The following is a 23452-nucleotide window of genomic DNA, read 5'->3' on the forward strand; positions in this document are numbered from 1 at the left end:
TCCAAAAAACCCATTCTGTGTGACTTCATAGGTCACCCCTTTCTGGTGGAGTCACCGATACCGCCCCGCCCCCTTCCTTAGTCCCCCCCTCCACCCCCCACACATGCACACAACCCCCCCACCCCTTCTTTAATACTTTCTCAGTGGAGTAAGTCGGGGGGACAGGCGGTCACGCAGTAGCTGGCTTCATGATTAATGGTGTTTATTCTTGACAGAAGGCTCCTTTATTTATCTGCATTGCAGTTTCACTGATACTATCAGTCACCTGAATGAAAAATATTCAGTCATACCAATTTTGCAGTATAATTGAGTAGAGTCACTTCCTTTCAGTCCCCCCCCCCCCCCACCACTCCACCCCTTGCTCTCTTTCTCCCACTCTATCTGGCAGCCTTATCATCGCCACAGTAATTTTCGCGCTGCGTTGTTTGATATGGAGAGGCTGGCTTTAGCCGTATTTGACATAAAGCCTCTTCAATTTTCACAGGAGGGGGAGAAAAAAAAGAGCAGGGGAAGAAAGAAAGTTGCGCGCCACTCTGTGAAAATGTGCACGAAAGGAGGAAAATACCCCCCTCTTTTTTTTTCCTTTTTTTTCTGAGGCAATTTCAGGATTTAGAGAGAAAGGAGATAAATGCCTAAGCAGAAATGTGGGCAGATTGAAGTTACAGTGTATCTATTTTTTTTGTAATACACTAGTTTCAGAACCCTAAATGGGCAGTGTAGCCTCCCTCCCATCCCCTCCTTCACCCTGTGCACAGGACCGTGATATTTTGAAGGCACCTGTGTAGTTTGAGAATGATGGATCCAGCAGGTTGAAAGAAAAAAAAAAAGAGGGGAAAAAAACGAGTTTGGCACAGCAGACATTTGACAAGGCCTGTAAAGGTTTTAGGGTTGAGTCATTACTTGTGGAGATCTGTTAAGACATGTTCCAAAACTCTACTTACCAGGCTTGGATTACTTATGCTGGGGCCACTGCTGCCAGGGCTGCTGCTGCTGCTGCTGCTGCTGCTGTGTGTATATTTGTATGTCTCCCTGGTTATTAAATATCACATGCATTTCTTTTAAATGTTTTTAATCCTCTTTAAATAGTTCATTACTGGTTTAATACGTCTTTCAGGCAAACGGGAATTGTCAAAGAATTTACAGCATTTCCAGTCTGATCCCTTTCACGAGCATTTTATTAATGCAAATCAGTTCCTGTCTGGTTATCCTTTCGACAAATATTCCCTTTTAATTATATTCTCTTCTGTGTTTGGTTGAATTTAATTTGAGGCTCCATTGAAAACGGCTCTGAAAAAGGTACATTCTGATAAAGCAGGAATACATGAATCTCTAATACGAGGGGCCTGCGAATTTGCACATGTAACACATTAGTGGATTGGATTTCCCGTACACAAGTCATTTGCCCCCTCTTCATGTTTGAGATCTCAATTTGTAGCTCTCCCAAGGAGCACAATGAAAAACCAGGTCTGAGGGGAAGAGATAACAGGCAGGTGCCAACAGCTGTGTGTGTGTTTGGACGTGTGTGTGTGTGCGCGCTGGTGCAGATAGACGCGTGCTTGGAAATAATTTTAGCATTTATTCCGCTGCCATTTTTTGTTGTTATTTTGATCGCCATCCGTCAACTTTTATTGTCCTCCTTAATATGATATCGAGACTAAACTCCTGCTCTTTGTTGTGTTTGCCGCCAACCGGTTTCATTGTCCGCACCACATTGTTCAGACGTCTGGCAATTTATCGTCTGCAAAATAAGCCGTCCATTAAAGCAGCGCTAACTGTATTTTAGTAGTCTCTGTCACTATTGTAGAATGCATTCATTAGATATGATGAAACACCAAATATTCAGAATGCAACTGTAACAAAAATTCCACTTTATGGTATTTTAGCTTGAAAAATAAGAAGCATAGTTAAGAAATTACGTAAAGAAAAAGCATGCTGATTAATTTTGTGTAAGTCGGCTGATTGACTAATCGAGTAATCTCTGGAAAAAAGTCATTTTTTTGCATGACGTGCTGTGGTGCATGCAGAGTAGAGAAGTAAACGCAGTGGCTTATTTGGTGGGTGTGGCCGAGTGTCACTTTTACGAGACCCTCCTCTCATTGGCGGGGGCCCGAGATACAACCCCAGCGCAGACGGCGTGCCGCCTCACATCGCCTCCCCGACCTCAGGCTGGTGTCTGCTCCGCACATATAAGTCGCGTTTAAAAAAGCCTCCCGGCAGAAGAAGCCATCACTTAAGCGCACCTTTGCTGCGTTTGAGGAATCACCGAGCTTCAGAAAGGCTGCTTCTTACCTAATGCAGAAAAATCAATTCTGCTTCCAGATTTTAAAAAATTGAGAGTCAGTTTTCTGCTTCTTTTTTCTTTTCTTTTTTTCTTCTTCTTTTTTTGAATCAACCTGTGCCCTAAAGCCGTCACGCTGTAGCAGTGTAGAAATGTGGAATTTCCATTACTCTGATCTCTGGGCTCTGAGCTCCAGACCCTGCGATCCCACTCTGGGGGCCAGTTATAGCAAGTAACGAGACCAAGGGAACAGGGTCATAAATCCTCTCCAACTCTCCTCATTTTCCATCCTCTCTCAGCCCCTTCTTTCCTTTCTTCCCTCTCTCCTTCGCCTCCGACTCTCCTGGTCGAGCCTTGGGTAAATGATTGAAGGGAACCCGAACGCAACAATGCAAAACATTCCCACATGTCGGTTACAAGAATGCTTTTAGTCATTGTGCTAAAGACCAATGAAAGTTTTAATGCTGGGAGGAAATGAGTTCATTACCTCCTCCCCTCCCTTTCTCTATTTGTTTATCTTCTGAATCGCATTTTTTTCTTCTTAAATCGCTTCTTTTACACTTTCCTCACCAGTGAAAATTAATTCATATCACATAAAGCGATTTCTTTTCTCTCAGCCCTTCCTTATCTCCCTTATCAGATGTGGCGTCCATTACATCTGATAGCCCGATAGGATGGTTTCCTCTAATAGTGCAGTTTGCAACGCGGGTCAAAAGAGAAGCCCGTTGCTATTTCTGTCTCCCATGGTGCCTCTCTTTTCTTTGAGAGGGCGTCAGCTTGTGAAGTTCTTTCATTTATTTATTTATGTTTTCATGTCGAGTGTCCGGCGGGAGCTGCTCGCAAATATGCAGAGTCATGCACGCAGCTGCAGAGCAAGTTTTTTTTTCTTCTTTTTTTGTCACATTTTCATCATTTCTCTGACCGATTTGACTAAATTAGGAATGAACGTTTATTTAAGGGGATGGAGTAAAGCTGGGAAACTTGTTCCTGGAGCCAAAGGAAGTAAAAAAAAAAGTGTTTCCCTTATTAGGATCTCCTATTTCTTAACAGTTTTGCTTCATTTGGGTAGCGAGGTTTGTGAAACGTCCTCCCTCTCTTTGGGTTTATCCAAAATTTCCTCAGGTCTGTGTTTAAGCTTCCCAAAGCTTCATCGAGCCTGCGCTTGGCGCCGCCACGCATTCGGCCCCTTCATGATTAAATATCAAGGAACTCCACTTGACATTTTATTAGCCCAACAAGATGGATGAAATGGGCAGAATAAAGTAGGCTGTGTCTGTTCACTTTCCCACCAGCGCTTGCCTTTCTTCTGTCCGGCTTTTCTTTTCTCTCCCTTCCTCTGCATGAAGTATGTATTAGGAAAACGTGATGGATTTCGCTCTGAAAAGGAGATTTTTAGTGCCAAGGAGGAAACACATATTTCTGTCTCGTACCTGATGCTCTGCTTCTTCCTCTTCTTCCTCTGTGTCTCGGCTTTCCCTCCCTTCCTCATCCTCCTGACCCCCACCTTTTTTTTTCTGTTGTTGCACCTCAGATCTCTGTCTGAAGGATTAACCATCTCCAGCGGTGTGTCTCTGCTGTCTTGTAGCGCTGTGTATTGTTTGTGATTTGCTCAGGCCCATCCGTGCGGCTGCTCATTTCGGCAGCCCAGTGTGACGTGTCGAATTGCGAGGGGATCGTGCGGAGCTGTCTCACGGATCCACGAGGCTCCTCGCAGCCTCTGGGCCACACTCATTCTCCAACACCGCCCCTCACCTGTGGGCAGTACACGCAGGCACGCATGCTCATTACCTGACTCGTCGGGTAGCTAGGGCGATGGGGTGTGGAACCCTGAACCCTGTTTAGCTGCAGGCGTCAGCTGAGTTTCTGTGTAAAGGCATCGGGGCCATCGAGACACGGCTTGAGAGGAAAAAGAAAGGTAGATGTGTTTCCTCCATGTTTTCAGAAGTTTAACACTTTAACACCCAGGAGTCCCCCTCCTGTCTTCTCTCTTGCCCGAGGCATGCCAGAGGAACTCAAAACACTGACTGAGAGCTAATTCCACCTGTACTCACTCTCTCGCTTTGAAAAAAAAGAGAAAAGCAGGGGAAAAAAACAGCAATCAAGTACGTAATTGGTTGCGCACAGAGATGAAGGTGTTCTACTTGTAAAAGAGCAAAATCAAGCATGGGAGACGACCAAAAAGAAACAAGAAAATCCTCTTTTTTTTTCTTGTTTTTTTCCCCTGAGCTCATGTTTGTTCCCTGATTCCAGCCCCCTTGAAATTACAGGAAAAAAGGCTCATTTTGTGCAATTTCACTTTCATGTTTTCATTTTCTCGCTGTATACTTAGTTGATTCGTTTTGGTAGACGTTCTTATCGCGATGGCTGAAATTACGTTTAATTGCAGTTCGCTGAAAAAAAAAAGGCTTTAAAACTGCCTGCGAACAAAATCAAAAAACACAAAGCAAACACAAAAAACCAACCCTGCTGCGTGGCAAAGCCAAATCTAAACTTTTCAAAAACGACGACTGTTTTCAGTCACATTTTGAAACCAGCACGAGTGGTGAGAAGATTTGAATCTGTCTTGTATTTTTGTTTTTTCTCGATAAAGCCCAATCCCTTTCTTTCTGAGCGTTTCGCCTTGATCTCGAACAAGAAGCATTTTTCACGTGTGACTCAACTTTTAAGGTTCATGACTCCTCTGGAGTTCACAGAGGTGGCAGATTCAACCAGAGCCACTGACACCTGGACCAGTGTGTTATGACTCAACCCTGTCACACTCTCTGACTCCTGCTAATAAACACGTCTTACCGCTCCAGCGGCGTGGAGTGATACGTGCTCACAGAGATGAGCTATATGCCGTTCTGGCAGAACGAGTGTGTATCTTCTGCTTGCGTGTGAACGTGACTGTAACGCACACTTGTAGGAGTTGGGGGGGATTGAAGGAGACTGCTGGGAATTGAACTGCACAGCGACTGAGTATGTGTGAACTGACGACGCAGTGTATGGGAATGTCTGGCACGCCCCCAGAGGTATCCCGCAGAGAGGGAATCCTGCTTGATGTGACCATGAATAGAAATCCTTCCCACCCCTCGGACCCACCCAGGCCTTTGATGTCAGAGGGTCACGCAGAGCCCTCGCAGCGTTCGGGGAACATATTTACCCCGAATGCCTGGCAACCTCACCATACCCTGCCAGCTCTGCCGCCTGCATTGCCCAGAAGAAAAGCTTAAAGCAGACACTGCTGCTGGACTGCAACGAGGAAATTCAGATTAGATGGTGCTGACAGTAAAGGCCAAAGAATGAGTTTTTCAGCCTTATTTGATGAATCACTCATTTGATTTTTGAAGTTTCTAAACTTCAACATTTGACGAGGTGACCAGTCTGGAGCTTAGTTAACAAGATGCATCCATGCATATGATTGTTATTTCCAGCAATTAATCTTCTTGACTGCTTATCCTGTTCATGGTCATTGGGGTTAAAGGAGTCTGTACAGGTGGGATACAACCTGTACAGGTCCTTCTCTTTAATATGGGGCAATTAAGATATTAATGAGCATTTCAAAAGCAAAAAAAGTGGAGAACGCATTTCTTTGAAGGGGTGTTAGTAAAATTTACTGCATAAAAAGTCAGTTTTTTCTCAGATATTTGCCTAAAAGGCACCAATAGAATAAAGTTAAGACAAAGGCACTGCACGACTCTTACTGGCGCAGTGTGGAGAAAATTCTTTTTATTATTCTGTTCGTCATCCCAAGAAAAATGGTTTGTCACAAAGGCCATGAAGGATTGCAGTGGAAGAGGGAGTCCAGTTTGCGCTGGAATGTGTGTTAGCTGCAGGTCTTAATGAAGTCTTAATGAAGGAACCCCTGAATTCTCTTTCCTCTGTTTGTGTCTCTCAGTCTCTTTCTGTCTTCTCTCTCTCCCCTTGTCTCAGCTCCCTCTCCTCTCTCCTTGGGTCTCAGCTGGCTCAGTTCCTATGGCCCTTTGATCTCAGTGAAAGGGTTTGGAGCTTTAAAGTGCTTGTGTTTCCGCTGTCAGGAGCCTCTCTCTTCCTCCTCTCTGGTTTAGGCTTTCAGAGCGGTGGCAGTGCTGTGCCGTGGCTGGGTGGGTTAGAGGGTTGAGAGTGGGTGGGGTGAGGGGGTGGGAGTGCCGGCTTCTATGAGGTGGTGAGATTGAGGTGAGGTTTGAGGGGGGGAGGTGGGCATGTGATGCTGTCAGCCTTGGTCAGGAGAGGTACTGACACCTGACAGATCCCAATTCCCTTTAAAACTCTCAGTTCCCACCTCACTCAGCCCCTTGTGGCCACGTGTGTGTAAACTGCTTCTTTATTTTTCACTAATATGAAGTCCTGTGCAGTGTTCTGTTACTAAATCATCCATCTGCTACTAAATATTGTTAGCAAAAAAAAAAGAGAGAACAAAAAACTGTCAGTTCACAGTACTGCAATGTTTTTGTGTCAAACAGAGAAAATAATAGAATCACAGAGACCTTTGTGATGGGTTAGGCCTTGTTCAGACTGACTGCAGCAGCACTCCTTGACAGTAGGGGTGCATATGGATAGGAAACATGCTCAGGTTTTGATATATGGTGAAAAGTTCCATCCTTATAACATATTAAAGCAATATTTTCCCATCTTACCATCAATCAGGTGCTTAAAGTAATCACAGTCAGTGGTTTTTGGAGCCAGTGTAGTGCTAAGCTATTATCTAGCAATAGCACAGACCAAGGTAGCTGCTATCTATTAGCATACTACATACTATCATACTAAACTGCTACAGATACTGTTAACATAAGTAAACAAAGCACCTATCTTAAAAACAAAGAAATGTATTATACTCATATTCATATAGCACTTTATCTACCTCACATCCTCACAGAATGGCGTCAGCTGGGATTTGAACCAGTAACCTTCTAATTGTGTGAGGCGAAGCTGCTAACATCCCCATGAAAGTTAGCATACTCATTAAAAAGGCTACAGTTAGCTACAACTCAAATGTTTAGAAGATGTCTAGAAGTGGACATTTTAGCAGGTGAGTGTGTGGGAATGTACTGATTTTCGGAGCCAGCCCACCAAGTGGTCTTATAGGCAATTGCAGTTCTTTGTTGCCCCTAATACTGATTGTCTACAAGTCTAGAGCGATCACTAGCTTGAGCTTGAGCTTCTTCCACGCACTTGGCTGCTTATAATTTCCATTTACGAGTGTAAAGAGAGAAGAAAAAACCTTGTTATCAAGTTAATGACACCTGACTATGTAATAATATGTAATAATATGTCATGTATATGTAATAATAGCTAAATGCTAAATGGACTGGTTCTTATGTAGCACTTTGATACTTTGCCCACATACATACAAGCACTTTTTCTATGGTTAAGTGCTTTCTATCTATAGACATTCACACTTCGAAGCAACTTGGGATTCAGTATCGTGCCCAAGGACACTTTGGCATGCAGATTGGATCAGCACCACAAACCTACCAATTAGTGGGTGACCTGCACTACCTCCTGAGCTACAGCTAGCTACAGTATACTATTATTCATAGCTGCAGCTACAGGCAGTAGTTAAGTGTGAACATGAGATGCATCTATGCTATTTCATATTCATTAGTTCCTCTCTAAATGTGACATCGAATCAATGTAATTGTTGGCCTGTGTCATGGAAAAGCTACATTTTCCAGCACTCATGAACCGTTGCAGTGTACAGACTGGTTTTAGTAAGACTTCCTCTCAATTCGGCAGGGTCATGACTGCTGGCTTCAGTGCCTTTTTTTCTTCTTTCGCGACTCTCTGTGGGAGTAGACTGGCAGCTCACAGATGAAAATTTGAAGGTCCATGAATACAGTTGTTGGGTTATTGGATTTGGACTCGCCAATTTCCTGTGCTGGTCACCAAAGAACACATGAAGAAATGTTCATCTTTTTTTCTTTCATGCGCAACGATTTCATGCTTGAGCTAAAAGTATTTTACAGAGCCCGGTTCCTATTTTAGCACGCCGCTATGTCAATACCACCAGGTCAGGCTGCTGCACCACAATGATACCTTGTGTGCCTAAGTGAAGTCATCAGCCTTCACCGCAAATGCATGTTTCTGTAGCTTTCTCCCCACTCCAAAAAAAAAAAAAAAAATTATTAGTGTTGATATAATCTTGTTCCAAACGAAGATTCAAGGTCTCTACACTCCCACTCTACAAAAACTCAAAATCTTTTGGGGACATATTTACACTTGGCAAGTGTATATTCATTGGGTGAAATAAGACGACAGTTTAAAATCCACAGACCGCCCCGTGTAAACATGCGATGCCATAAAGAGGAGCTGGCTGGTTTAAGAAAGGCCACGTGAAAGGAAATAGCTTCCATATGTCAGGAGCTCAGGCTTTCCTTTTGCCTGTTTTGCAGGACGTCTTCTTTTAGGGTTAATAAGAATTTATAAACCTGTGAAGGATGCAGAAGAGTGAAGTTTTTCTCTTCTAAGAAGAAGTATGTAAAACCCTGCAGGACAACTTTGATGTAAATCTCAAATCAGGTGTATCTGAGACGCTACTTCTCCGCACCCACACACCTACTCTCACATCAGCGCACACACAGGGCGAACATTCCTGCAAACACACGCTGCACATTGTCAGACTGCTTCCTTTTGTCATGTTGATTAATGCATGCTGGCAGATGCTGAGATGATCACGGCCCTACAGAGAGCAGCTGAGCACGGAGGATCGGCCACTCGCTTGCATTTTCTTTTAAAGACGCGCCGAACCTCCTCCGAACTATCAATCTCTCCGCTGTCCTCCTTAAATCCCCTCACACCTGGCCGCGGACCCCTTGAGACGTCTTTTTTTCCCCCTCCCCTCCTTGTCCAACTCCCCCTCTGCCCTAACTCTTCCCTGTCCACCCTTCCCTCCCAAATTCATAGGTCATATGTTCACATACTCCCTCCTTCCCCTCCCTGAGACTACTGTTCACAGTCATCTCTTCCATTTGTCACGATTTTCCCACCAGTATTCCGGCCATGCAGGCAATTGCTCTGATCTTATTTTTAATTAATTGGAAAAAACTAAGTAAAGGTGGAGGCATTTAGCTTGGGCCGGTGTACGGGGGCGCAGCCAACACATGACAGGTTTAATCAGTGTCATGGCAGCCAGAGTGGATGTCTGGCTTCCCTCAAACAGGCCATGAAATTCCTCTGCTCTTCCTCCTGGGTTTTTATTTCAACACAGAAAATGTGAAAAATGCTTCCAGAGATATTAGTTGTGCTTTCTTTGCTGCTAACCGAATGCCTTTTTTTGCTGGTAATGGTTAAAAATGTGTGTTTGCATGTCCGTTTCTCTTCTTTAATGACTGACAGAGCAGGTTTTTTCGGTTTCCCCCGTGCTACATATTTCCCCCGAGTGCGTACGTGTACGAGCTTCAAGGTCTGCCATGTGACAAGAAAGCGAACATCACCCTGCAGCTATGTTGTGATCTCTGCAAATGAGGCATATAATGGTGGCGTGGGAGCACATGACTTGTTTATCGTGAGCACGTTCTTTCGTCCACGCACCTGTTTTGAAGTTTGCTCTCACGATGGCCTTCTCCGCGAGGAGGAAATGAATAATTTATCTGGAGATTTCTGATGGCTGACGTGCAAAAAGACACCAATCATATGGAGGTGGAGAAAAATTCCACGACCGTTTGTGTTGCAATGTCAGGCATGAGCCTGAAAGTCGCCACCTTTGCGCACTTCAAACAGAAAAGGTTTTGCTCAGGATTTCTCTTCTTCCTCCGGAGAGCGCCGGCGTCTTTTTCCCGTCCACCTGCTTCAGCGTCGCGAGACATGTTGTCACACTGTCGACCGCAGTGCAGGCCTTTAAAATTGCCCCATAGCCCCTTTTTGGTCTAATTACAGAAAGGCTTCTGAAGATGAAGAAGTTCACGTGTGACTGTGTGTTTCTGGGTCTGCTCCTGAGTGGGTGGGTGTGTCGTTTCCACTCCTCAGTGCTCATTATTGACCCTGGCCTGAGCTCTTTCATTAGGGGGGCTGTGAAGTGGAGGGACGAAGGGGCCAGGAGGGGAACAGGGGATGGGGCAGAGGTCGTAATTGGGCTGTTCCACTCCCTCTGGCCTTGCTCAAGGTCACTACGAAACAAACGTTGGGCCAGGCTTTTTCCTCTCCCTCTTTTCGCTCATCCTTTCCTACTCCTGGGGTCTTTTGTCACAGTAGACCAGTCCATCGGGGAGCCCCAGAGAAGCAGAGGGGCTAATTCAGTCTAATCTTTTAGCCCGTTAATGTCTGCCTGATATGGGGCTTTCTCCACATCCTCAGGGGAAGGCCTTTGTGGTGTAGGCCATCATTATGAAGTTTCCAGGCGCTCCTAACCAATTATAAGAAGTGGGCACAAATTAGTTAATCTCAAACTCTGCTGCTAAGAAGTTTTCCTGATTGTTCTCAACTTTATTTCACATCTCGCAGAAAAGACAAAGTTGATAGTAAAGGTTTCTGATAAAGTGAAGCCCGATAGCGCTCACATTTTCTATTTAAAGAATGAGAATTTGTATGAGACTTGCCAGTGGATTTTGTACAAAATTGTATCCGTCATGTGCAATTCTGTACATGGTTTCATCTCCAAGCCAAGTTCGAAGCCATCTGAGCAATGTAGCGTTGCGGCGCAGCGTTGCTTGTCTGGCCCTGGCCAGCGGTGAGCTCGGTCTAACGTTTCCCTCTGATTAAGACGCAGTGGTGAAAGCTGCCTTTGATCTGAGGAAATGTCTGCGTAGGGAGCAGTTGGAATGCAGCACTCTCCTCTCTGCTTTGCAGATGGAGGGAGAGAGATAGTGTCACAGTCTATTTGTTTGGTCTCGCCACTGCCAGTCTGCCAATCGAATTAACATCTGGATGTTCAGGCTGAAGCAAGCAAACTGTGGCAAAACTGACTTATTTATGTTTAATTTACTCAAAAATGACAACATAGTGGAATCAAAAGATCTTGTTCTTGTACACATGTTGATTTAAACTGGTCTAAATGGTGTCAGATAGAGGGAGTCTGTGACAGCAATATTGAAGTAAGTTCATTTATAAGTCAAAGAATGAAGAGATATTAGGGACACTTTAAAGAAATCATCATTTAAAAAAATGTTCTTAATGTTTTAATTAATTTTTAAATTTAATTTGTAAATGTATTTAAAAAAAAAAAAATTACTTTTATTTATAGATACATAAAAAGAAGGCTTTTTACTCTCCCCCCCTCCCATTTGCTGTTAATCAAATTAACAACTGACTAATTTCTGCTGAGCTTTTCAGATCAGGTTAAAAATACCAAAAGAAAAATAAGTAAGTTTACTTATTAAATGCTTTTTACAGACAAATGGTTACAAAGCATTGCGCACAAAAAAGAGTAAAATAAATAATACGTACCAGGATAGCCCCAAAAATATAAGAAAAATTAAAAATAAACAAAAATAAATAAATTCAATTCAACTCAATTCTTAACAGAAAGCCTCCTTTAGTTTATTTTTATTTTTTCATTCAGTTTTGTAATATCAAGTTTATATGTGACTTCTCAAATATATATAAATATATATTAAAAAATGATAAACATTTGTTCAACAGTGTTTTTTTTAATATTCCTTTCTACACATATATTTTTTATTATTCATTATTCATTTATTATTTCCTGTAAAGAAAATTATATGTCGAAATTTTTAGCTCCATACTTTTGTTCTTGAGTAGCTTTGCATGAGTCACAGTTTCAAATAATCCGTATTCATCTCAACCTTGTTCTTCTCAATTTAAGTCAGCTTTTAATCTGATTGGCTGCCCCTAATAAACAGATGTTTTTTAAAGCAGGTTGGTGGGTGCAGGTTTCTGTGCAGATGGCCAGAGATTTGTGGCTAAGATCAACAGTTTAATGATATTTCCTCATCATTACATCATACTAAGCGACTACTTCATCCCTCATTGTATCACTGGAACCCCTCTAACAGCGTTCAAATGCCAGAAAATAAAGAAAAGCACGATACCACCCCCCTTTATGTGACGCCTTTAGTGAAAACCTGTGATTTGAGTTTGTATCATATGTGTCATGTTATCTTAATATTTTCTTCTCTGCAGGCCTCCTGCGCTGGCGGGCAGTCCAGCTTTCTCCGACATCTCCCTCATCCGGATCTCGCCCCAGCGGAACCCGTCTGTGGGGGCTGAGTCGCCCTTCCACCATCCACACCCCTACATCAACCCATACATGGACTACATCCGCTCTCTCCACAGCAGCCCCTCCATCTCCGTTCTGTCAGCCACCCGGGGCCTCAGCCCTGCAGATGGTGAGTAAAATGAAACATAAACTGATACACGCACACACAACGCATGACGCGTGCACACTCACACACTCAGCTGCACACAGCCCCAGCAGAGGGTGATAAGGCCTCAGAAGACCCTTAAAAATAACGGCTGGAATTGATTGCGGAGGTTCGATTGCTATTAGGGGGAATCTCGGTTGTGTGTATCCGTTTAATTCGTGTTCGAGATCAAAAGAGGTCAGGTGAGAGGCAACCAGATCCATCTCTATTAAGACCCAGGGGTTGGCGAGATGCTATCTGAGTGAGGGGAGCGGGTAGATGGGAGTATTATGAGTGTAGCGCCATCCGTGTGGGTGGGGGCTCAGATTGGAGGGAGGCTAATCCTTTTGATCTGTGAGTCATGTCGGAGACCTCTGGAGGATGCATCAGTGAGCGGCAGGGTCACGTACAGTTACACCGCGCACACGGAGGGAGGGTCGGGCTCAAGTTCACGGTTTGGTGGTGTAAAGCGGGGTGATTCGTATCGCATCCTACTGAGAGCAATATTACATCTTAATATGGATTTTAATTGGGAAGTCAATTGATCTGATGTGTAGCAGTTCATTTATTTTATACCTTATTTTATTAATATATAAAATAAGTCTTAGCAACTTAGAGAAAAAACTTTAAATTAATAATAACCATATTGAGTTATTTTCATCATGATTTTGGTCATATTTTAATTAAAAAAAACAATATCTTTTATTTTTATGTAAGATCTTATTTGCCGAACATCTACATTCACCTCATAGAGCTCCAAATGTCCCAATAATCATTTATGGCCCTCACCTTCTCAGCCATCAGCCTTTTGGTACTTCAGCAGCAGCAGAGACCCACTTTAGCCCCCAACCTTGCACTGAAGTGTATTTCTGAAATGGCAAATAGCTGGGACATTTCCTCTGCACCCGTGCATTCGACCTCTTCTCATCCAGGTCTGTTGAAAGCTGTGACTAAGTAACGACCAAGAGTCCCCCCCCTCCCCCCCTTGCTCCTTTTCGTGCACTAGAGCGATATACCGAAGCTCCGACTCTCTACCCTCAAATTTTCCATTACCGCAAAATAATGTGCGCCGGTCTCGGATTGCTTTAAATCAAAATAGTTTCTCCAACCTACCACATGATCCCCTTTTTACTCCATAATGCTGTGAATTGTGAATGAGGCACCTAATTACTCCTTTAATCAATCCGGTGATTAATTAACCCATCAGCTTTTGTGTTGTTAGTATATCACCGCGCTTACAGGGAGCCTCCTTCAATATGCAAAGATTTTTTTTTTCCCAGCAAAAAGTACATTTGAATAATGATGAATTAATTAACAGAATCTAATGGAGATTTAAAGTGGGTGGGATTTAGTGCCACCCTCTTGCTGCCACACATTTGCTTTCACATCTCTTTTTTTGTGCCCCCCTCCCGCCTTCAATATTTCTCTCTTTTCTATATGAGACCGAGTTCAGAGTTAGGCTCGCCCCTGTTCCTATTGTTGTGCTGGAGCACCCGGTGGCTCACGGAGTCCTGAGGCATGTCTCTGCCTTCCCTACATTGAGTGCCACACTGACAGCCTTCCCCCACTCCCCCATTCTGCCCCGAGGATCGCACTCGGATGCCAGCGTTTCTGATTTAGAAATTCTGCAAAGCTCTTTTCTGCGCACGGCTCCTGAATGGGACACATTATGGTTGAATGCAAAAGCAAAGCTAAGGCGGAACACTGGAGACAATTAAGAAACTCCCCCCTTCCACTGAAGACATAAAAGCCAGATCGAATTAATTTAGAATTTTTTTCTGCCATTCATTTAACCAATCATGGCTGCGTTCTGCAGGCATACAGGCCAGCCTTAAGAGGAAATCTCCTCATACACTGTTTCTTTATTTATTTTCTCTTTATTGCTTCAATTGGGGGAGAAAAAAAAAAAGATCTGCAGCACTCAGTGGTCTGAACCGATTCCATATTTGCATCCAAAACCACAGTGTTAGTCTTTTCCTCTCTCTTTCTTAGAATATTTGCATACGGAAGCCCACCACCAGATGTTTATTTTTAGGCTATGGTTCAAGGACTTACAGTACTCTATAACTAAGGGAATGACTTGAAAAAGAGAGAGATTGTAGAGAAAGGGAGAGAAAGTGAAGTGGAGGCTGTATCCACATGCACGCAGATCTATCTGGGCAGATTTAGGCCTTTTGTTTCCTGCAGAGTTTAAATGTGCAGAGTCGAGGAGCAGGTTGCATATCTGCATCTGCAGCCCCCATGCGCACAGCACACAAGCGCCGTGTTTGGCAAAGGATGCACCAGCCCACATACTCTTACCACACACACATACAGTAAATATATATATTCATGTACACGCTCATGCCCTTTCTCCGAGTGATCGGCACGAAGAGCGAAGGCTGTTTAAAAACGGCATTGTATTGTAAGGCGATCGGTTCTGGTGTTCACAACACGAATGCATCAATCAAACACTAATGCACACTCACTGTAATCTCTGAGCAAGCATCCGGTAATCCCCAGTGAGGCTCCCCACTTCAGGTGATGCTCCCCGTGCAGCTGTTTTGCTAAACTTGATGGTGTTGCTAATGTGCTCATTACTGTTCTGCTGAGCTGATTATCATCTAATGTAAATGAATGCAGACTTTATAACGCAGTGCAGGTGCTCAGCCTGTCATGTTTTTCTAACTCGCTAATAATTTTTCCCCTTCCTTTTGCATCTGTCTCTTTTCCTCTTCCGCCTCTACCCAGCCTTTTTTTTTTCTTTTAAGTGTTTCTTCCGTGGATGCAGATCAGTTTATGTTTTGGTTACTTTGTTTTCTTCTCCTCCAGCCCCTCACACAGGTCTGACCACAGCTGAGTACTACCACCAGATGGCTCTGCTGGCGGGCCACCGCAGCCCTTACACGTCTGACCTCCTACCGTCAGTGGCATCCGCCGCTGGGGCTAGCAGTGCCAGCGCCCTGCACATGGAGTATCTGCAGGCGATCGACAGTAAGTGTGCGCTCAGAGGTGTCTCATATATAAAACAACAAATAAATATCTAATAATTCTAGGATTACACTGAAACACTGCCTCACACACATTCCCCATTACATACGTCCAAAACTTGTTTGATCTCTTTTGTTGTTTTGCATCCATAAGAAGTACTGGATTTCATCAACTTTCCATGAACTTTCATTATAAAAAAATAGTCAATAGATTTAATAATATAGACAGCTTTTTCTTTTTTGGCTTTTATTCATCCACTTAAGCACATTTTGTCTAGTTTGCAGTTCATAAGGTTAAAATCCTGATTAAATATAGTTAAAAAGTGGAAGGTTTTTAACCACTGAATATTACTCAGACTCCCCCCAAAAGGGGCAGCTTTGTACTTCATCCACACAACCTACTCACACAGTCACACTAAACTCTAGTCACCTACAGTGTTGCACTTGAAGGCACAGGTCAACAAAGAATGAAGTCAAGAGATAAATAGCAATAAATAGTAAAATACATGAAAAAATACATAAAATAAACAGACAGATTGACAAAGACATTAAAAATTATTTAAAAAATCTAAAGGTTAATCTAGAGGTAAGTGATCTAAAAGCGGAAATGAAGGATTTTAAGTGTCTATTTGTTCTGCACTGGGGTACTGGTGGGAGCAGCTTACTGAACTCAGATGACAGAACATAATCAGGGTGGTTAATAATGTTTTTAATAATTGTTCTTTATCTAAATCTCTCTGCCTGACCACCAGGATTTTAAAGCAGGTGTTACCAATGGTGCTGAGGCGGTTTCCATTCGTAGCAATTAAAACACTAAACCAGCAGATAAAAGTAAAAGTTCAAAGACTCCTTATTGACATTAAGAGTATAACCTCTGTGGCTCTGAGTTTATTGGGAATTATATGTCAACTGTACCAGGCACCAAAACTGGACATTTACAACGCAAGTGAATAGACGCCTACCACATTCATCCCTACTGCGCTTGCACCTTAAAGTGAGTGCATACCTGCACATTTAAGCATGAGTGGCCCCAGTGGGAATTCAACCCTTAAAACTGCACTTTCATAACTCACCTATCTTGTACTATATATAGATCAACCACAGCGAGGAGGTATCTGCAACTTTTTCCTCTGACATGATTTAAATGAGCTATTGTCTTAATGTGTTCGGCTCAGGTCTGTGTGCAGAGGACTTATGCTAATGAGTTATTTTAAAGTGTAAATAGGAAATTAAATGCACACTGAATCTTAGAAAGGTCGGACAGCCTCACCCCATTCCCTTTGATGAGAATGTATTTAGTCAGTCAGACGCCGCTTTCATGGAAATCCGGGGTGAAGTTCCCCCCGATTCCTCAGAACAAACTAATTAAAACTAGCCAAACTTGTGCGGGTATCAGAAAATTAATTGCTATTAAGTGGGAATTGGAATGTCCCACCATTCATCACTGCAGAAATCCTTTCTTCTGTGTCACTTTTTAAGATTAATAGACTGAAACAAAACAATTAGGGCCAAATTTAAGTAGAGATGCGGCGCTCCTCACTTTTAAAAAAAAATCGCCTGTGATCATTGCTGGTAATAACTCATCATGTTTCAACAATGTGTGTTCCTGCGCCTGAAATATTAACACTTTAAAGCTTTGGTTGGATTTCAGAGAAAAAAAAAAACACATACAAAGAGCGGCGTCTGTCAAGAGGCTTTCGCTGATAATCTGGGCTAGTACGACACTGCAGCTATTTTAGTCAATTTCAAATCAGTTTAATTACCTTCAGAGAGCGCTCTGCTAATGAAACAATGGGCCTGTCCTGCCTGTTTGTGCTCTAATGGGCTATTGTCTATGCTCATACTGCCTAATTAGCACCATAGCTCTCATAGATTACTAAAACTAAAGTCTACACTGCCATAAAGTCTTTATTTGTGGTCTTTATTAGCTGACTTTAATCTCCTTGCTATTCTCCACTAACAGCTGGCTGTTTTTCTTATAAACAGGCTTGCTTTTAGCAGCATTTTAGCATTTTTAACACCAGAGCTGTTTTATGTAACCTGATTAATTGTAGCTATTAATTATATGGTAGCACGTTAAGACTTCCTGTTTGGAATTCATAAGCAGTATAAACATTTCATAAATATTAATAATACATTAAAAGGTAGCTGTAAGCATACAAACATATTTACTGTTATATTACTGCTATAACTCTCCAATAGGCACCTTTAAGTGGAAACTTGTGTGTAAACAGATGAATAACAATGAAAACAGCTTTTTAAATATAAAATACATCTTAGAAAAAGTTATGATGTCGGACACGTTGAAAATTAATAAACCTTTTAATGTCCTTTACACTCTAGCTGCTTAAAGCTACATTACTGTTTACTGTAAACTGTGTATTAAATATTAATATACCGCTTATTTATGAGAAATGATGGAGAAAATATAAAGTAAAAATGTAGTTTTAGCAAATAGCTGTTCAGAAACAAAGAGATTTTGACCAGATTACTCGTTTATATCAGCGTCCTTGGATCTCTAAAATCAAGTTTATATCACACAAAAAAGTCTATATTCATAAAATCCCTCTCATGTGGCCCTCAGGTGTGTTTGAGACGGTTCAAGCACAGCTTCGGAGCCACGTTTTATTTCCACCGCCAGTCAGTCTTGCCCGTCTGAACCCTCTCTGGCCGTGAGAATTAATGACGGGGCAACTAACCAGCCATCCCGTCCATAAATCAAGAGGAAATTAGAGGGACAGTCCCGCAACGAGCCAGCACGTTTCTGTCTCGGTCTTCCCCGGTTGGCTGATTTATCATTTGGGCTGTGCATTAATAAATACCACTCCCATGAGATTTTGCAGTGTTGGGACACAGACCCATCTCATCAGCTGTATTCCCCCCCACCACCACCAAACACCACCACCCACCCCTTCACCTAATTCACCACAAGTAGACGCTTTCCCTCTTGCTCGCCGCTCTTCGGCTTGCGTGGAGTGTCAGCTGGTGTCAAATTTAGGACGCGCAAAGTTGTGTAAAATCAGATGTGCCATGCGGTGTTCCTCGCTGTGTTTAACAATGTGAAGGACCCCCGTCAGAAACGCATAAAAAAGATGGCTTTTCCATACTGTGACATTATTAAGGCAGTGTTGCTCTCCTTACGTGGCCTGTGTTTGCCAGAACACCACTGCTGCCACTGGAGCAGCATCCACACACACACACACACACACGCGCGCACACACACACACACACTGTGATTACCATGTGAATGGAGCGTTCTGTAATCGCTGGATGTGTCAAACGAGAGATGGAGCATTTACGTTTGGGAGATGGATGGATTGTGGGGGACGTAAATATGGAGGGGGGTTATCGGGGCTGCCTAAGCTGGTTTTGTTTGCCTTTATAAAATAACTCAAAATGTTTTATTTTCAAATCTTGAGTCACAAAGTCATTGTGTCAGTTCACGCACAAAGCACGACATCCCCTCAGCGCTTTTTTTTTTTCTCCCCCTCCTTCCATCTCCCCCCGTTTTTCTCTGTCTTGTTTGTGACATCTCCATGTGAAAAGACAACAAAAGTCATGTTTTAATCTCTACCCGTGGCTCATTGTATGTGCACAGAGAATGGTTGCGCCGTTTCCGCCTTTTACCTTTTCAAACCCCCTTTTTCGTATTTCCAGTCAACACTGATTGCATTTGAATAACGAGTCAAATTGGACTTGATTAAATATTACCATACACAGTCAGAGCATTTCTCCAACATAAAAGGCATGTTTTCTCATAGATGAAATGCAAGCAGTGCATCAAGTGACAGCCGAATACTCGTTCAGATGAGCCTTTTGTCTGATGATTGACAAAAATGTCATCTGTTGGGGTTAGATTAGGTTAGAGTTTGGATGCAAAAAAAAGTGTAAAAACCAGCAAATGCTCGTTTCATTTCGAACATTTTCAGAGTTTAACTGATGCTCGGATATGGGTGTATTTTTAGGTGTACCGCTCTTTCTAAACCCAGATACTTGGCGCTCAATCTCCACCTCTTTCCTCATCCCCCGCAGGCTCTCGTTTCCCGAGCCCGAGGCTTCCGTCGCGACCCAGCAGGAAACGCCCTCTGCCCATCTCACCCCTCTCTGAGCACAGCTTTGACCTGCAGACCATGATCCGCAACTCGCCCAACTCCCTCGTCACCATGCTCAACAATTCCCGCTCCAGCTCGTCTACCAGCGGCTCTTACGGTCACCTCTCGGCTGGGGCCATCAGGTAAAAACTGCCCTGAATGTTCTTATAGCTCCTGATTAATCGTTTTATTTGTTATTAGAATTTTGAATGGTCTGATATCTTTGTATTGTGTGTATTTGTGTGGAAAATGTGGATGGTGAAGAGGAAAGGGAAGTCTAATTAAGGACAAGTGGATGTTATAGTGCTTTTCTATTCAATTGTAACACACAAAGTACTTTCATACAAGCCCGATTCACAAGCTTTTCCCCTATTTTAACCCAACATTCAAACTCTGATAGATGCATTGGGCTGACTCAGCTACTATAGTCTTGGCCTACATTGATTGACTCCCATGAAAGGAATTGTGGGATTGACCCATAATAGGAACTAAAGATTTTGACCATTACTTTAAAAGTAAATCACTCAGTTGTGAGTCACTTTTGAAGAAGGGCTTTGTGCATTTGGTTCTTTCAAGGTGGTCATTCTGGAACTAACATGTGTCAATAATGAATGAATGGATGGAACAGCTGACTCTCCCCAGGGGGGATTAATGCTGTACGTGGTGTTTCCGATGCCATCGATGCTTATAGTAAAACTCTCCATAAAGTTCAATAGGATCAGTGTGTACAACAAAAGTGTACCAGAAGTGTGCGGTGGTGGGGAAATAAGTGTGTACGTATCGTCCATGTCAAGGCCCCGTGTGGGTGACGATCTCCCAGCCAGCCAGTCAGCCTGCCTCCCCGGCGGCTCGTGTCAGTCATCCGGTGCACCTCATGGAAACGTCACATACATCACGCCTCTGTAGCCGAGTCTAGCAAAGGGAAGCGAAAGAGCAGAGTAGAGAAGGGAAAAGGAAAGATCCATCGCCCCACCCACAGCCATTGATCAGCAATCTGTAAGAAGAGCCTGATCAATCACGCTGCACACTCAGCCACTGTCCAAGTGTCAGGGCCCAAATAGCCAAAGCCAACAGACTGATGAGTGATATGACAAGCGGATGGGCCCCCAAATGTGTCTCGGCTCATTGATTTCCACTCGGCTCGTAATAAGATCAGCAGAAATATGGGTCGCAGCGAGAGCAAAGCGTCAGAGCGCAGGATGAATGGAGGCCTGTGCTCGGAGCCACACAGATCTGTGTTTATTTGGAGGTCCGTCAGTGGTTATACAGACCCCAGGAGAGGTTCTGGGTCGCTTCTGGCATTTTTATCATCCACAAAAAGTTAGCTCAGGTTGCAGGTTAAGAAGCTACGGAGGGGAAAAAAACAAACTCTGCTGCAGTAGATAAAAAATAATTTACATGGCTATAAGATACACCTCCGATTATTTATCGTGTGTATCATTTGCCTGGTGGAAGAATGACATACTGCCTTACACAGACCACATGATAATTCACTGTGTTAACAAGCTGAACATTCATTGGCAGGGATTTGTCGACGGTCCTGTGGTTCCAGCATTACCGCACCATCTCCTGTCAGATTGTCCTCAGGGATTGAGGCGCTATCCAGAACAATCCATTTACTCACTATCTTTCCCCCTTTTGTGCCTCGTTTCTTTTACAGCTGATTTTTTTAGTGAAGTAGTTTAGTGAGGATTTTTTTCTTTCCCCCTGCTCTCTCCAGCCCAGCATTAAGTTTCGCCTACCCTCCGACCCCGGTGGCTTTGCATGTGCACCAGCAGCTGATGGGCCGTCAACCGGGCATTGTTGGCTCTGCCTTTGGCCACAGTCCACCTCTCATCCACCCAACACCAGCCTTTGCCACCCAGCGACCCATGCCTGGCATCCCACCATCTGGACTCAGTGCCAGCGAGCGCTCAGTCATCTCCAACGACTCCTCGCAGGTGAGAGCGATGGCTAGTGCCTCTGCGATTCATCATTGCAGGTAATAGATAGCAGCGTCTATGCCAGCCACATCTGAGGGAAATGCAGCGAGCTAAGGTGGTATAGGCAGGATCCCCCCCTCCATGTGTGCCTCTCCTGGGAGTTTCCTCCTACTTGTGTTGTCTCTTGTTTTTAGACTGCCGAGCGTGGCCCAGAACCCGCCTGCAGCAAACAACAAGGGGCTTGTTAGCATAGAATCCCACTGCTGACTCCATTAATCACTAGAGAGAGAACAAGAATATAGAGAGGGAATATTGACATGGATGGATGGATCCAAAGGGACTTTTTCCTCTCATTCCTCAGCCCTTACTGTATGTGCGGGCCTGCATTTGAAGTGAATATTCAGTGTTTATTACCCATCCTCCCTGCTGTGTCCCATGCCTCGAATTTTATGTTATCACAAATGAGGCCTCATTCAAATCGGGCACACCAAAATTGCCTTTTCCCTTTTGCTGGAGTCAACAGAATATTGCTTTGAGGCCACGGCTGAATATCAAATATTGGACAAATGCTGAGGAGACTGAGAGAACGGAGAGTTCTGTAAAACACTCCAAATTATGGGAAAAAACATTTTCAGGAATAGAAAGTCAAAGAAAAACTTGCCTGTTTTTTCCACAAGAAGTTTAAAAACTCTTTGTTAATTCTTTTTTTTCTTCTAGCTTGATATGTAACAAGAATTCCCTCTAGGGCATATTTAAGCCAGGGCCAAAGTCAGGTCATTCATTGGTTGAATTGGTTCATGTGTTTTTTTTTAATTGCAATGATTAGGGTAGCTAATGTGATACACTGAATTGCATTGCTTTTCATTAGCTCGGTTAAAGCTCTTGTCTGGGACTTGCAGGAATCGTTAAGGTTCAACCACGGTTGTTTTTTTTCAGGCTGATTAAGTAAAAGACTGATTGACTTATAAGCATCGCATACATTTTTAATAATACCATAAAGAATAAAACAAAAAAATATATATGAGGAAATAGAAAAATATACAGTACTGTGCAAAAGTCTTAAGCCAGAAAATGGTAAATAGGTGCAATTATTTAACTAAATATATATGCAAACACACATGGAAATAGAGTATTTTAGGCAAGAACACGATTTATACAATTCTAATGAGCTTTTATCCTGAGCTCACTTTAGCAAGCTTTATTGTGATTTCTTTAAGTAGTCTTCAGGAGCAGTTCTTCAGGCTTCTGGAAAGTAATTCAAGGCTCTTCTTTGGATGGTGGATGCCTTTTGTTCTGTTCTCTGATGAGATAATTTCACAGTAATGTTGAGGTTTGGGCTCTGGGGAGGCCAATCCATGACTGACAGGTGTTTTTCTATTCAGGTATGCTTCACTGCACTCTCAGTGTGTTTAGCATTATTGTCATACTGACAGGCAGAATTCCTGTTCCCACTGATTGAAATACAGACAGAGCTGCCACTGTGTTTTACAGATGGCTGTAGATACTCAACCATTTGTTAAATCTCTTCCATACATACTGACAATGATTTGAACAAAAAAATTACATTTGGATTCATCACTCCATAAAACCTGTTTGTACTGATTTTCAGTCCAGTTGTTGTGTAATATGACAAACCTCAGCCTTTTCCCCCTGTTTTACTTCCTCAAGACTTCAAGACTGACTTCTAGAAAGCCACAATTCCTCATTTCTCTTGAGGCTTCATGTGTCTTTACTAAGCTGTCTGTAATGTGTAGACACAACACTGGCTCATTCTTTTAGTTTGGCACCTAGTGGCTAAACAAAGAAAAAAAAAACACTGAAAATGGTCAGGCACAAGGACTGGACTGAAAATCAGTGAAAAAGCAGCCAATGTCCAAAGAAAGACTTTGAGAGACCTTCAGAAAGTCTGGAGAGC

The 23452-nt window shown here is 43.1% G+C and overlaps 1 protein-coding gene across 1 annotated transcript in view; it reads left to right on the plus strand.

The window, feature by feature from the left end:
• The window catches only part of gli3 (GLI family zinc finger 3), a 98540-nt gene that overhangs the window by 58326 nt on the left and 16762 nt on the right, over positions 1-23452 (plus strand). The window contains exons 5-8 of the mRNA XM_006794973.3: positions 12335-12540; positions 15367-15528; positions 19557-19758; positions 21336-21555. Coding sequence (XP_006795036.2) covers positions 12335-12540; positions 15367-15528; positions 19557-19758; positions 21336-21555 — 790 coding nt within the window. The remainder of the gene's footprint in view (positions 1-12334; positions 12541-15366; positions 15529-19556; positions 19759-21335; positions 21556-23452) is intronic.

Source organism: Neolamprologus brichardi, chromosome 9 (genome assembly GCF_056152115.1).
Source record: "Neolamprologus brichardi isolate AB-2024 chromosome 9, ASM5615211v1, whole genome shotgun sequence".
NCBI classification, from domain to species: domain Eukaryota; kingdom Metazoa; phylum Chordata; class Actinopteri; order Cichliformes; family Cichlidae; genus Neolamprologus; species Neolamprologus brichardi.